This window comes from Typopeltis vanoorti, chromosome 25 (assembly GCF_054136105.1).
Source record: "Typopeltis vanoorti isolate ZY-2024b chromosome 25, IOZ_Tvanoo_1.0, whole genome shotgun sequence".
NCBI classification, from domain to species: domain Eukaryota; kingdom Metazoa; phylum Arthropoda; class Arachnida; order Uropygi; family Thelyphonidae; genus Typopeltis; species Typopeltis vanoorti.
This window is the reverse complement of record NC_143573.1, coordinates 34,198,397-34,215,241: the sequence shown is the minus strand read 5'-3', so window position 1 is coordinate 34,215,241 and position 16,845 is coordinate 34,198,397. Positions and strand designations below refer to the sequence as shown.

General features: G+C 36.6%; 1 protein-coding gene and 1 long non-coding RNA gene across 6 annotated transcripts in view; one reads left to right on the top strand and one right to left on the bottom strand.

Moving 5' to 3' along the window:
• Positions 1–16,845, top strand: part of LOC150092644 (potassium voltage-gated channel protein Shaker-like) — a 709,278-nt gene that overhangs the window by 196,411 nt on the left and 496,022 nt on the right. Inside the window, exon 2 of one of the 5 annotated variants that reach the window (XM_090414382.1) lies at positions 11,651–11,680. The exons of the other annotated variants lie outside the window; for them this stretch is intronic. Within the exon in view, the coding sequence (XP_090270508.1) occupies positions 11,651–11,680 (30 nt within the window). The remainder of the gene's footprint in view (positions 1–11,650; positions 11,681–16,845) is intronic. 5 annotated transcript variants of the gene reach the window in all.
• Positions 1–16,845, bottom strand: part of LOC150092645 (uncharacterized) — a 405,687-nt gene that overhangs the window by 268,908 nt on the left and 119,934 nt on the right. The window lies entirely within an intron of this gene.

Genomic DNA, 16,845 nt, shown 5'->3' with positions numbered 1-16,845 from the left:
AATGTGAGGTTTTCTGTTGGAATTCTAATTATTTTAATATTGATTACACATTCGTTTAACCTCAAGTGAAATAATTTGCGATGATGGTGTTGTTTACGTAAGACTAACTGGAATTTTCTTTCTCTCTTATCAGTTCGTTGGTCTATCTATTAATAAGTGGGCAGGAAAAATTCCAAATACATTCACGTTAAACGATGTTAAATACGAAATGACTGTATTAATTGTATTTATCATTTCAATATAGCAATAAACAATCACATATAAGAACTGTTATGTTAAAATTTTGTTTAAAAAACTGATTAAACTATTCTTTCTGTTCTTTGCTTCCGAATCAAGTTAACTTAAAAGGAGACCTCTCAGACTAATAAGAAATGCATGTTCCTTACTTGCTTCTCTGTGCTATACAAACTTCAAGGAGATTAAACATCTCCTTGCTACGATATCCACTAGAATTACCAAATTGAAATTCTGTCTCATCACCGCATGTCAAAGCGTAAAAGGTGCCTCTTCTCAGCGAAAGGTCATGAATTAATAGAAAACCTTCTGTTGTTTATTGCTCCTTGTTAGGTCCCATGTTACGGCTATGTGATTCGCTACGTATGGTCCCTAGTCAGGATTGTACTGATGAATACCACCTCTATTCTGTTACATCGTGCGCTTGGAGAGTATTTGATGCCGAGTCACGGGCTAGAGGTCGCTGAGTTAATGAGTACAGTTGAGATCAGAACATTGTTCTTGTCCGGAATAATAAACATTGACGTCTGTAGCATTGGACAATTCTATTAGAAATCATTACCCGAAAAAGAACTAATTCATTTTCTTTTGTCTTACTGATTTAATGAATAAGTAACCTATTTCTATTGTCGAAGCATCAAATAAATAATATAACATAACATAAATAAAGCATTTAATTTTAGTAATACAATACACAACTATAATGTAAAGTATAATATAATACGAGAAAAAACTGATTTATTTTCAATTTTTCTTGTTGTTTTAATTTATAGGTAGCTTGTTTTTATTGTCAAAATATTAAATAATTTACAAAATTAAAAGTCTTTAAATATTTTATATTATTTATGTTTATTGTTTATTTTATTTAATATAAATATATTTAAAATTAAATATGCGCTAAAGTTAGAAAAGTTTTAAAATAGTGATAAAACTGCATTATTAGCAAACATTTGACGATTACCGGAAATATGAAAACAGGAACTTGTCACGTGATATGAATGGTTATTTCATTGTTACGTTTTTTTTCTCTAAAGTCAACAAACGCATCAGCATTTTTGAAAGCGATATGCAGTGTAAAATCATTTACTATTTGATGATAAATATTACAATGAGGAAGTAATTATGCTCAATTTTGCACTGCATTTTAAAGATAGCTAATATGTTTTCGCATAACTCTGAATTCCAGGCCATCAGAAAAAAAATTATGTTCCTCAATAATCCTTAATTCTAATTATATTTTAATATCCAGATGCACATTTTTCACCTGAATATAACAGCCCAGCTAAATTCCTGTTCTTTTGGTCATTGAAAGTTTAAGCACGCATAACTCAAGTCTAAATTGGGGGTAATGGTTGAAAGCAATTTAGGGATTCCAGCTCTCTTATATCTACGACATCTCTCGAGAGCATCAATTTGTGGCTCATAGGCAGTGGTCATGAATCATAATCAGAGGAAGTGTAATGTTCTTTAAAAGCAGTAACCTAATGACTACGAAACAAACAGAATCATGAGTTCATTGCAGAGCAGCGCCCTCTACCGTCACTAAAGCAAACTAGCAATTAAATTAGGAAGTTTTTTTTTTTTAATTTTTAAATGTTATTTCACTGTTAGTTGAAGTAATATTCTCTTCTCACACTAAGATGACAATCCAACCAACATCTTTATAACCAAAGGGCAACATCGTCACCGACTGTCACACGCAAGCATCCCTAACATCGGCCTTCCCTTCTATAAACATCTGATGTTCTTGTAAGAGATCAGTTCGTAGCAATTTTAATTATTATTGGGTATTCGCGCGTAATGATGGCGAACGTTACTTGATTGAAGGTGAAAAGTTCATAAATCGATCACACGCGGTCAAGATAATGTACTGAGTCGTTTGTTCGCAACTTTTCAACACGTCAGCTGTTCCCATGGATTAGTATTTCGTAGTCAGTAATTTCTATACGATGGAAAACTTGCGGATGTAGGAAGATAATTGCAATTATTTGTGCTGAAGAATGGCTGGAATTTTTTTTTTTCAAAACAGAATGAAGAATGCTTTGAACATCTTAAGTAACATATCAAGGATCACATATTGTTCACCCTACATTAATTTTAAATGTATAATAAGTAATTAATTATTGTTTATGACATTATTATGGCATGGTCCGCATGGTTGATGGTAATATATCCACTCACCAATGTAGCCTACGTATTTGAATAAGATTATGGGGGTGGGCACGAAAGAGCTGCACGTCTTTTTGAGCAAAGATCATTTCCAATACCCTATGAGGTACGATCGTGCCCATATGACGTTCAAGAGACGTAATGTGACAAAAGATTATGGCATGGCTAGAGTTCCTATGATTCATAGGGAGTGGTTACTCTGTTACCGCAAAAACACTTCTGTTAGTATATAAGACCGACCACCTCTCCTTCAGTTGGAAAAAGAAATTTCTACCAAGATTCCTCCCTTAAAGACGACAATTAAACCCAACTGTAATTCCCAGTTAAAGGGTAAATGTCGCGTAGTTCTTCCGCCTGTAAGACGGAGGTAATTTCCATGGATACCGCATCAGAACTTCAGTTGTTTGTATTTTAACGCAAGAAAGCAAAAGCAGAAAAGATGATAGTTTCCACCAACCACTGTACAAACATATCTTACGTATTCTTCCATTAAACTGAAAGACGTTTGTTTATAATTCTTTGCTCATAGCAATATTCCGAAACAGTGACAGAAGTGATCTGTTAGAGCAAAAGATTGTTGCTACTCTGGTGATGCATTTTTTGTGGGGTTATTCCGCGAGTGGTCTGGAACAGTATTTGCTACTTAATAGCACACTTCCATTTCCTGTGGAATGGGCCAAGATAGTTCTTTTCTTATCATTTGTTGGTTTGGCATCACTCCAGCCACATCATTCCCTATCAGTGTTTTCCTGTTAGCGTTGGAAACATAAAAGTTTCTTAATTCTAGAATAAAAAGAGATAAGCAACACTTCTTAATATATCTTTAAAGTCTATATAATGTACACTTCTCGAGTTGTTTTTTCATTGAGTTTCTCTTGTCTTTTAGAAGAATGCCTTCCTTTTCTAAATCGTGTAATTGTCAACCCTAATTTGAAAGTTTCTTTTTCCTCATCTCCTCCTATTGTGTTAATTGCACGTTACGTACTGTCTCCATACATTATCTAATGGCTTTAACTGAATACGTTTTCAATTTCCATCTTATTTCATTTTAATGAATTGCAAATACTCCCCCCCCCCTTCCCTTTATCAAACATTTTTCAGAAATAAATTTTTCACCATTTTCTGGTAGATTTTTAAACTCTTAACACGACAAACATGGATTTAGATGCTAAAATATTACTCGCTTCTTTCTTAAAAATGCCTCAATAACAACATAAGCATTGTTATTGATGATGCTTACTGACACGTGACAGACTTAAGCACTGTAGTTATAATTCTCAAACAAACAAAAACGAATTTTATTATACAAAGAGGCAGTGTGTACCAAGCCCGATCTGACTTAGCTACCTCCATAAAATTGCCTAGAATAAGATTATTTTAGGAAGATACGTATATTTATTTAGACTCTTCCTTGTCGAGTATATTTTTCGATGAGGATCCTTTTAAATTCCATTTAGTTCATATACAATCATTAAACTATACTTGTAATGTAACAAATGCATTTAAGCCAGCTTCTTTCTTATGATCTCCGAAGTGTTTTTCATCCCATCCGTCAACGCGAACTGCACATTATTCTTATTTATTAAATTTGTTCTCAGCTCATTTAACCGACATCAATTTGATCTTCTGAGGAAAATCAATTTTAGTTTGTCTTGCGGTATTCGCTAGAAGGTCAATCGGAAAACCCGCATGTCCACTATCGATGAGCAACAGTTTACTGCAACGACTTGGAACACGTCAGTTTGTTGTATTTGTTCCCACAGTTAATCGTTTCTTATTTTGATAACGCAGCACTTTTCTGTAGTCTTCATGTATTTAATAATGAACTTCTGTGAGCTGTCTGTTTTTCTCTAAACAGCGGAGAGATTCCCACAGTTCTACGATCTCAAAGAAAACTAATTGCGTTATTATCATGAACTTAAGTGATCATTATTTATATTTGAGTATTTCTTTTGTGCGATTAAATGGAACAAAATAAGTAGACTGTGCGCGCTAAAATAATATAATCGTGAAATAAATGCACATATCGCACGAAATAAAAATGGTTTTTTAACTGTCGTAAATTATTTTCTTTGTATGCAATATTTTAAAAATAGTTTAGATTTTCTCCACTAGATGGTATGGTATTATCTCAGCAAGAATTAGAAATTTTCAAAACTTTTATCTATCTTTGATCCTATTTCTCTAATTAACAAGGTGATTTTTATTTTAAAATGGAATTTATGATTTTTTTATTTAAATGAGAATTTTTTTCACAAGAGAATAATATTACAAATGACACCCCTTGATTTAATCTATGCGAAACTTATATCAATTTTAATTTTTTTTACTTTTTGTCTGGAGAAAACTATCACTCCTTTTTAGGACTTCCAGGGTAACGAATGGCAATGCTGTAACCAATGAAGTTTTAACGGAGGCTCGGCTATTGCCGTTACCCAGCCATGACTAGAGCTTTTTAGCTCAATAACACTCCATCTACACAGATTCTCTTCATTCGGATAAAGAGTCAAGGACTCAGTCCATCGCTCAGTTCTTTAGGAACCTATATTTGTTGTTGTGTGGAGAAATCTATCAGTCTTTTTAGGACTTCCAGGGTAACGAATGGCAATGCTGTAACCAATGAAGTTTTAACGGAGGCTCGGCTATTGCCGTTACCCAGCCATGTCTAGAGCTTTTTAGCTCAATAACACCCCATCCACACAGATTTTCTTCATTCAGATGACGGGATAAAGAGTCAAGGACTCAGTCCATCTCCCAGCTCTTTAAGAACTTATATTTGTTGTATAAGGTTTTTCGGGAAGCTCGCATTGCACTGGAACTAACACAGTTCGAGACCTACTATCTCCCTCCTCTGTAAGAAATATGCAAAGGTCTGATGGACGGCAGGCCCCACCCGCAATGAGGACCAGTGGTGGACGAAAATGGTATTTTAGGGAGGTAGATCTCTACACTGTGTCCAAGTAAGTTCTCTAAACTGCTTTCTCCTTGTTTAGGGTAGTCACCTATAATAATCGAACTTTTTGCTGTAGACGCTTACTCTAAGCTGTCTACGGGATTAGCTAGTGGACTCTCAAAGTCTACAGGATCACTCGCAAACTACTCGGAAAATCCGAGCAACCGCTATTTTCTCTTAGGCCAAATTATGGACTCGCCATATGATGAGCTCGACTTCAAGCAACTACTGGCAATCTTCAAACATGTAGGAGGCCTGCTGCAAAGGAAATGGCCAGGAAAGGTAGCAATCCACCAAGTAGAAGAGGTTGAAACAGAGGACTATCAATCCCCGGCACTTCTCAAGATAACACCAGAGAGATTATGTCGCCGGTTAACGACCAGCCCCTAGTGGACTCAGATCACCCAACAGACTATCAGGTTGTCAGCAGAAAGAAGCGCAAGAAGGAGTCGCCAGCTGGAGAACCTGAAATAATACCTCAACCCTTGGAAAGAACAACTCCAATGGACTTAACAGCACAACCTGATGAAAGAATAGAGACCGAATCCAGGGCACAACCCAAAGAGAGGATTCCACCAGTAATTTTTAGAACAAAAGAAAAATGGTCTTTAATTACAGAGACGATGAAGAACGCAAACATCAAATTTTCACCAGCCAAGAGTACAGATGAAGGAATCCGGAGTCAACCAGAAGGATCTTCGAATTTTCTTCAGCTCACCAGACTAAGGAGGAACTGAAAGTCCCATATCACAAGTTTCAGCTTAAGAGTGAAAAAATCTAAAAGTGGTCATCAGAGGTTTGGCTGAAACCTTACCAGCTGAAGAAATAGCTACTCACCTCAGATCACAAGGCCTAGAGCCAATTAAGATATCGCGCATGCACCGAGCAGACAAGCGCCCCCATGTCTTTGGTCTTGGTCTAGATCAGTAAAGACCATAGAGAAATTTACAACCTTAAAATAGTCTGCAGCTTAGTCATCAAGATCGAACCTCTCAGAAAAAAGGCTTCTACTGGTCGATGCTATCGCTGCCAAAAATATGGGCATGTACAAAAACTATGTAAAGCGGATTACAAGTGTGTCAAGTGCAGTGACAACCATCCCTCACACACTTGCGTCAAACCGCGAACCACGTCCGCTAAGTGTGCAAACTGTGGCGGCCCACGCCCAGTTAACTACAAGGGATGTTCACTCCATCCATCCAACCTGCAGTAGGCTAGAGAGGCACTACCCCCGCCCACTCAGAAGCGAACTACACCAGAAATCAGAACGCGGGCTGTTACTCCCGAGAAATCATACGCATCTCTACAAGTAACAAACCAACATCTTGCAACCAAACCTCCGCAGCAATCCTAGCTGCTACCCTAGGAGAGATGTTAACGGCCTTTAGCAAAACAAATCCCATTCAGGCCGACACCAATAAATTCCTCAAAAACACACAAGTCATCTTCTCCATGATTAATGGATAACACGGTCACCATAGCTAACTCAATACAGATTGCTTATTGGAATGCTAACGGGCTAAATAACAACCTTCTAGAACTAAAAGAATTTGCTGAAAGATATAAGATAGATATCCTTTTCATCAACGAGACGCACCTTCGGCCTTGAGACAACCCCAAAATAAGGTACTACACACTACTTAGGACAGACAGGCTCAATGCCAGAGGGGGCGGAACGGCTATATTTCTTAAAAAAAGCATAAGATACAATGAGATCAAGAAAAAACCAATACAAATAAAGGAAGAAACTGGAATTGAAATACACACCAACAACTCAGGTAGTCTAAAACTATATTCAGTCTACAACCCTCCATGCAAACCACTCCTGACCTCAGACCTCTCCCAGCTCCTTGACACAAACGAAGCAACAATAGTGGCGGGAGATCTAAACGCAAAACATCCCGCGTGGAACAGTAGAAACACCAATAATAAAGGGAAGAGCCTACACAAATTCGCTATGACAAGAAACATCACCATAGTAGGTCCTGTAGAACCAACACACTACGGACCACTGGGCAAACCTAACGTGCTGGATATAGTCATTTTCAGGAAGAACACCCCACACCAGTTCCAGTTACAAGTTATTAATGATCTTAGCTCCGACCACAATCCAGTTCTTCTCTAGGCGGAGAAGCAGAAACCACCCCCGGACAATCCTACACAAATCTCAAGAAACTCAACGCAACTCTCTGCAACATCACAGGCCCTGTCCCAACCATCTCCTCACCCAAAGAAGTAGACACAGCGATCAATAAACTGGAAAGCACAGTCCAAACTGGCCTTGCAACAGCCTCCACCGTTACCGCTCCCGCTCAAACTAGCCTGCTCCCAGAAGAGATTCTAAAGCTTATTCGCAACAAAAACAGGATTAGACGACGATACCATGCAACACTATCACCTCAGGATAAACAAGAGCTTAACAGGGCAACAAACCTAGTCCGATATGCGATCAAAGACCATAAGAATCAACTATGGGAGAGGAAACTAAGCTCCTTAAACACCGTAGGTAAGTCTATGGAAAACGACTAAAGCCCTTCGCAGCGATCACCCCAACATACAACCAATCCATGGAGAAAGAGGTATAGTCTACCGAGACGATGAAAAACCAGAAGCCTTTACAGACACCCTGGAGCTGCAATTTCAACCAAACTACACTCATGCGGACTTGCGCTTCATTGAAAAAATCCACAGGCAAGTACGATATGCACTTCATCATACTACTAGCCATGACAACACAAGCTATACTACACCAAATGAAATATACCAAATCATCAAGAACCTCAATAACAGAAAAGCACCAGGTCCTGATCATTCAAACAAAATTATGAAAGCACTCCCTCACAAAACAATAATGCATCTAGTGGCTATTATCAATGCGATGCTAAGATTCAACTACTTTCCCACTCGTTGGAAGCAGGCAGCTATAATCCTCATCCACAAACCGGGGAAAGCACCTCAGTTCCCCTAGAATTACAGACCTATCAGCTTGCTGGGAAAATTGGGAAAATCAATACTAAAACGCCTACAAAACGAAACGGACAATCTAGACCTAATTCCAAAAGAACAATTTGGTTTTCGAATTGGTCACTGCACAACTCAACAAATCCACAGACATATCAAATACATAACTATCGGATTTAATTGGAAACAACATACAGGTGCAATCATCCTGGATGTGGCGAAAGCCTTCGATAAAGTGTGGCACAAAGGCCTCATCCACAAACTAATAACTGCAAAATACTCACTAAACCTCATTCAAATCACAGACTCTTACCTGAAAGACCGAAAATTTCAAGTGAAACTCCTTGGGCTCAGATCCACTACAAGAAGTATCACAACAGGTGTTCCGCAAGGCTTCCTATTATCGCCGCTGCTCTTCAACATTTTTATCTCAGACGTCCCAAGCACAGCATCAACCACCATGGCTTTCTATGAAGATGACATGGCGATACTGACCAGATCGCTCAGACCATACCTAGCCACACAACGACTACAAAACGCAGCAATGAATTGAAAAATGGTTTCGGAAATGGAGAATTGACGTCAATGCAGACAAAAGCACAGCCGTACTATTTACAAGGAAGAAAGCAAACCATCATGGAGTAGTCACGATGTTCAATACTGATATCCCATGGCAAAAAGAAGTAAAATACCTGGTAATCAAACTAGGTAACCATCTCAGCTTCAACTCCCACGTCTCTCATGCCTGCAACAAAGCTAACTCAGTGATAGCTCAATTCTACCCTCTACTCAACCGTAGAAGCAAAGTCAGTCCAGAAAACAAATTAAGAATATACAAAGCAATCATCAGACCCATACTAACTTACGGTTCACCAGCGTGGAGCCACACCTCCCCTAGCAACATCAAAAGATTGCAAATAATCCAAACCAAATGCCTCCGAATGATCTTCGATGCCCCGTGGTTTGTAAGGAACACTATCCTCCATCAAGACGGAATCCTGCCAGACATACCTACGTTTCTCCTCCAGATAGCAACCAAGTACGTTGCTCAGTCATCACTCCATCCCAACCTACTCATTCGTGAGTCATCAGATTACGATGAAAAAGACAGATGGAAACATAAACGCCCAAAGGCGGCCCTGATCACAGACTCTTGGCTCTTGATCCCTGATCAGGCGAGCCAAGTGCTCAAAACTTTCTTTTTTTAAACAATTAAAAAACACCGATTACGGGATAAACATCCAAGGGATTGATGTCCATCTAGCCATAGAAGTTAACAGTTATTTGTTGTGTGGATTAAAACGGGTACCCTGGGAGGGTAATGGATAGCAATGCTGTAGCCAACGAAGCTCTAACTGAGGCTCGGCTGTTGCTGTTACCTCCTGGGACGCTGAATTTCGAGAGTTTTGAGTTTCGCTCTCTTAAGGTTTTTTCCTTGAGGGAGCAAATTTGAGTCTCCGTGGAGGGTGTTCTCCGACACTGCTCAGTGAGGGGCTTTGTCGGTGGATGCATTTCCCTGGAATATGAGCGGTTCGGCTTGGTGGTGGGGGAGCCTGTCACTGAGTGAAGCCAACGCTGAGTTGGACGTCTTTCGACCACTGTGCAGTGGTCTAGGGAGCATCCGAATTTTTAGAGTTGTCTTTACTTAAACATCGGCAATGCTGTAGCCAATGAAGTTCTAACTGAGGCTCGGCTATTGCTGTAATCCACCTGTCATGATCAGAGCTTTATAGCCCAATAACACCTTATCCTTACACTGTCCTCTACAGATAACGGGGAAGATGAAAAGCATTCTTGCTTCGTCCCTTTAAGCCAGTCCTTATAAGGACTATTTTCAGATCTATCCGCTCATTAATAGAAATAGCAAGCTCAGCAACAGAATCAAATTGCAGCTATACTAGATGACGATTCGTCCTATAATCACCTATGACTCTATCCAGCCTGGAGCCACACCTCTAATACTAACATTATCCAAATGCGAGTGCAGAACAAGTGCTTGAGAATGATTCTGAACCCCCCATGGTATGTTAGAAACAATCAACTTCATAGAGATAGAAATATTCTCTATATGTCCTCTTTCCTGCAATCCTTAGCATCTAAGTTCTTCCTAAAGACGTCCACACACCCCAACGATTTGGTTCAGCAAGCTGCAGCATACGAGGTAACGGACATATTTAAACATAGAAGACCAAAAGCTATATTAGCCTCCTATAGCGATGCATAATCTTCATGCCCATTCAGGGAGAGCAATCTGCTCATAAATTTTACCCTCACTGTAACTGCAACAGATAGCGGGGAATATGAAAAGCATCTTGCTTCATCCCTAAAGACATAAATGTCAATTGTCAATTATTTGTTGTGTATGAATTGGATTAATTCAGTTGTACATTTTATATGTCGGCAATTAGATTAGATATATCTGCACTTGTTAGTTTGTTAGAAATTGAATTTCATTTAAATTTTTGCAAAAGTTTTTATTTCTGTTTCTATCAGTATTTCCGAGTTTTCTAGTACAAACTGATTATTATTTAATGGAAACCGGCAGCAGCATAATCCGCCATTATTCGATAAATTGTATCGTAATTTACATAATAACAAATAAGAACAAAACTCCCAGTCTCTTGAAAACCAGTTGTATTATCAATCTGATAACTACTTCAGTAAAAGAACAATACCAATTATGGCCAACAGGTGATTCAGCTAATGTTTCTTCGTCTAATGTTCTCAGTAATTAACTCCACTACTAAAACAACGGTAATTACCAAAATATCATTTTAATACATATATAAATTAATTTGATTATTTATTTTAAATAAAAATATTAATTTATTTTATTATAATTTCGTGATATAAAATAAATAAATAACTATAATGAAAAACACCAATTTTTTAATTGTTTAATAATAGTATAATAAAAGATAAAATTTGGGTCAGAGAAGGTTATTTATTTTAACCAATGACACAATGACATATTGCTAACTGCACTTGCTTAAATATTAATTTATGCACTCAAAAAACACTGTTCATGTTCATTTTTTGTTACTTTTTCACACATTTTTCACACACATATTGTAAATTATTATTTATATTTATAATTTGCCCTTCATACACGCCTATTTCAGTTCTTTATATGAAAACACCTAGTCCAAGGAAACAAAGTTCACCTGATGTTGATTTTAGAGTCCAGGGATGCAAAAAATGTAGGAGTGTAAATGTTATATTAGAATTTAACGGAATAAAATATTTTGTTAATAGAATGTTTGTGTTTTTAACATGTCTGTTATTGCACTTTTGCATCTTTATTAGCACTACTTAACCTCTCTTCTGTTACAGCACCTCACATAATCGGACACCTTTCCAACTGTAAGTTCTTTTGTTTCCTTATTCCTGTGTCTGTCTATATGTTTGTATGTGTCTTGCAAGCGCTTCTATGTCACTATGCTGTTAATCACTGGGAAGTTGTGCTCTGCTGTAGTTTTTAGAGTAATCACACTTGTATGTTACATGTTAAAACGGATTAAATAAAGAAGCATGGATCTTGCACTGCCTTAGTTGCGCTTTTGAATGGAAGCGGTTCAGTCCTGCATGGATAAACTTGGTAATTTAGATGGTATACTGCCTGTAGATGTTAGCACACTAACATCTGCAGTGCTACAATTAAGATTAGGATCAACTGTTATTGAATGAATTTTAAATCCTTTCTGATATTTTTGCACACAGATGTAGACATGATTCCATCGGTGTACAGATAAATAGGGATACGTTGGGACAGCTTTCTTCAGTGTGCCAAATACTGAAATGAAAACATATCAAAAGGCCTATCAGGATCTTTAGAAGCATATTATTACGCAAATGAAGTATTGCAAATTCAATATACACTATGTTGCAAAAATTAAGTGCACAGTTCCGTTTATTTCATATAAATGTATTCGTGAAAAACCGTGTGGTATAGACAGTTATAAAGGCAGGGTAAGTGGATCTTCCACCTACGATTTTTGTGTGCTCATATCTATAAAAGTTATTGCCAGAACAGCACACTGAACTTCCGCCTGCCACGGTTTTTATGGAGGACTGCAGTGTCAAAGTCAATGCTCGTCCAACAGAATCTACAGAAATCATGGTCGTTGAACAGTAGACAGTTGGAATGCTATGGTATGAAGTAAACTTAACCACAATTCATACTCTTCAAATCCGACTAGTTAATGATATGTGGATGTGTTTCCTGTTCTGATTACGATCTTCTGTTATAGTAGCAAGGTAAAACGAGGATTATATTATCAATTTGGACAATTGTGCTGCTCACGCTGAGATGATTCTATGAAAAAAATCAAATTATACTCAATTAATATCATATTATAATAAATACAAATATATAATGATATCTAAATAAGATGTGTGGAAGGGGACTAAGCGAAGCCACTTACCACGTGTGGTTCTTGGCCAACAAAACAACAACTTAGTGTACACAGAGGTATTGTGCATCCACTAATACAGTGTCACTTTTTTAGACGGGTTTATGGCGATCCATTCAACCCTCTAAGGATATATGCAATACTACTGGTCGAGAGTTTTTGCCTAGAGGAACGAATTTCAGATATAAAATGCCTTTACAATTTTAAAAATCATCTTTTTTTCTCGATGTCGTGATTAAAACAAACCCAACACTTGATGCAAAGTTTCTACTGTCCCATCGCTCATTTTGAATGCAAACCACAATAAAGATTCGCCCAATTAAACCGCTATTACGTAAAATGTTAGAAGCAGTGGTGATACTCAGCAGGCAATTCCTAATGAAGCAACACAACAACAACACCTAGTATTGTCGACCGTGTTAATTGTTGACCGTATTGTTGACCGTGTACGCTCATTGCGGCTAATTCAAAAACTTTTCGGCAACACCTCGCATGTTACGCAACAGTAACACGATCGTAGCACAGCGCTCAAAAGCAGTAATTAAAATGATTGTTCTACATCCAAATGGTTTCGTGTCGCGTCACATTTAGGATTATATATTATTGATTTTCAATCATTTTAAGGAGTTGGTTCGTTTAGAATGGCAAGATTAAGCTCGCCTTCCGATTTCGGTTAACTTTGACACCACCTCTGGTGTGAATTGATGTCTGCATCAACGAACGTCATTGTTCAAAAACAACAATAGGGAATTATACACGTGACATGATCAACGTGAAGAAAACTTACACAACGTTCTGTTAGATAGTATTAAGGCTATTTTATTGTTAGAATGAACTGGTGTTTAACTTATACATTGACTTCTTTAAAACATTTACGTCTCAATTTATTTGCAATACTAACCAGTCTATTAATTCTAAGATAATCATAAGTACTGATGTACTTATCAGCCGTTGTAAGAGCTTGTCTATTAACAAATACGACTGTTATCATACACTTGAAGTTTAATAGCATGACATTCAAAAAGATGATGCTGAAAGTTGCCCCCAAATAAAAGATAGCAATCGCTCAAAATTGAAAATTTTCTCCTTATGAAAAATTGCTCATTGGCTAATCACAGCTCAAAACTAAATTTTGCAGTGTTATTCTGTAGAAGACCGTTTTTCAACTCTGCCATAATACTAAAGTCTTACTTTTTGAAATAAATAAAATAAAGGTGTATTATTATTCTGCCAAGTATCTTTGTTTTTAGAAAATAAACTTGTTATTAATAATATATTAGCTAAAGAATATATATTTCTATCTTTTTTTTTAAATGAAATTTTATTAATATTTTTATATTCTTTACGATATTAGTGAATATCATTATTTTCTTTATAATCATCTACCAGGGTCTTGAAATTATCCACTTTATCATTACATGATTTAGATGATTGCAGAGACTCTATTTCATAAAATTTAAAAGAGAGATAGAGAAAGAACTGTTCATTTTCCATTGCAATTTTGCGCTGAAATTTTATACAGCCGTGTTCCACTTTTCGAGTTTCAAAGGGCTTATTAGCATAAAGTGCCTTCAGAAACGAAGCCCGGCTTATTTCATTCTCGATTCTTAATGGATATAACAAACATCTCATATTTTAGCAACCGCTCACTGTCGTATAAGTTGATAATTTATAGTGATTAAAGGCCTACTTTCCTGAGAAACATTCGTAGTTTTTTTTTTTTTTTTTTTTTTTTTTTTAACGATCCCAACGCCGACAGCATGTCCGACATGCCCTAGGCGAAGATGCTAAACGTTTTTTTTTCTTTCTTAGTTACTTTTCTTGAAACTCATTTCTTTAATGGAGTAATACTGTACAGAACGATAACACACTACTTTTACTGATAAGAACTTCAAGCTACGCTAAGTTCCAATTGCCATGTTGTTAAGAAAAATGGAAGGAATATGCGATAAGCAAAGATTATCAGAAGCACTGAAATTCCTAATTTATGTCGACGTTCTTCAGGGTTATTTCTTGCTTGTAAGAGTATTTTAGGTAATCACGAAATGGAAGGCTTCTCTAATATGTGGAATATTTGACGTAAATGATAACTGAATAGTTGGATAAGATGTCTTATTATTTCTAGCCCGGCATTTGAAATTATCTTTATTCTTCAATACGTGTTGAATACAAAGCGGTGTTTTAAATTCTTAATATTTTGTTTTCCCATTATAATCAGAAATATGTTTATAATGATTACAGGACTATCCTTACATCTGTTAGCATCTCATTTTGGAACTTTTATTTCAATTAAAATTGTATTACGTTAAGTGAAATGCTCGGTATTAATTCTAGTCTTATTTATTGTAACTGAAATAAAGAACATTGGCAACAATCCAAATTGCAACAAAGAATAGAGCTCAGAATGGCTTTTTGATTGTTGTTAGTAATTTAAAATTATTGTCTATAAAGTATAGTTGGGATTCATTTTTATAATGAATGTTTCATGATATTTTTTATCAAAGACTTTCCATATTAATTGTATCAGCACGTTCTTTTTAAAATAATTAGTAAACAGGTTATATTATTTCAACTTGGAAATCACAAATGAAATATATATCTAAATTAAATAAAATTTTTAATATATATACCTGCCCAAGTTAAAAAAATTATAAAAGCTATAAAAAATTGAAACGAAGATGTAGGCAAAAATTCACAACCTGGCAGAAGACAAATTTATTTTTACAGTATCATCTATCAAAGGCTCCCCCCCGTTCTGGAGAGCTACCCACTCTCACACACAAGAATATAGAAATAGACCAAACATCATCCAGTAGGCGATTAAAAGCTCCGATGATAAATGAATACCTTTCGAATCCACCGGTAGGTGGAGCACTTGTATTCTAGCTGTGATTAATGGTGCCGATGATGTTCGAGCTCAATTGACTCTCGCAAGCAATTAGAGCAAGATGGGACCTTAAACGAGGAATCATGATAGGATTTTTTAAGGGGGAGGGGGGTGATCAGTGTAGAAGGTGAAATATGACAGCGCAACACAATCGAATTTGTTGATTAAAATGTCACGTGACTCAACACCAACCACGTATGCATTAATGGAAAAATGACACATCTTAGCGGCATGTGTCTACCGTAATTTGTTGCGCTAAATTAAACATCTCCCGTATAAACAACGACAGAATAACTGCTGAGAGGTTCGCTGAAGCTCATCCATCATCTCGTATTCAACGACGACTCTCTTTTAGTACTGTAGTGTCGCAAACGGTCATCAAGCTTTATGCAAATGAATTTATTGCACTTGAAGTATTTAGAACTTCTAAAGTAATTGAAGCGAGTAAGACCGAATTAAGAACTTACCAATCGGAGTGATTATAAAGAATTTACAAGCAGAAATTAATCTCTCCTTGTATCTGTGTAGCGCATTTTAATGGGTTTTCGTATCAATCAGAGTCGCTAATCAACATGACTTAATACTTGCGATAATTTCCTAAATGCAGATATAAATATCATTATAAGTTAGTTGAAATTCCTGCAGCAGCTTGTTAATTCTTTCAATAACAAACGATGCTTAATAACTAATGTATCTAATTCCTTTAAGATGCTATTTCAATAGTTCTATTTGTTGTTTTAATCAGTAAACTTAATAAGGAAGTTTAGCTTTTGGTAGCTCGAGATATTCTTCTAGTTCTTTGACAGTTCACGCAATATTTCTCTTCGCTTCGAGTCGCATGGGATCCGTTCTAGACGTGGCTCATTCGAACATGATGTCGATTTTGAACAGATACTTTCCTATTTATGCTCATTTATTTTTCAGAAATACGTTCGTAGGTTGTTTTACAGGACATTGTGGGACAAAACTTCTCATAATATCCTGTCAAGCCCCATAGTATCCCCCCATCATTCACGAAAAGGTGAAAATCTTTTTACATTCAAGAATCGTGGATTCTGTTCAGCCGTATTATAGATCAATAGAAAATTGTTGGCAGTTGTTTTCGAAACAGCTCCCAAAAAGCCAAAAAAATGCCAATAAAAATTCCAGTTATTTCTTAGGTTGTTCTTTAAACAACAATCGACTTGAAACAAGTACATTGCACTTTCTAAGAAGATGACTGAGACATC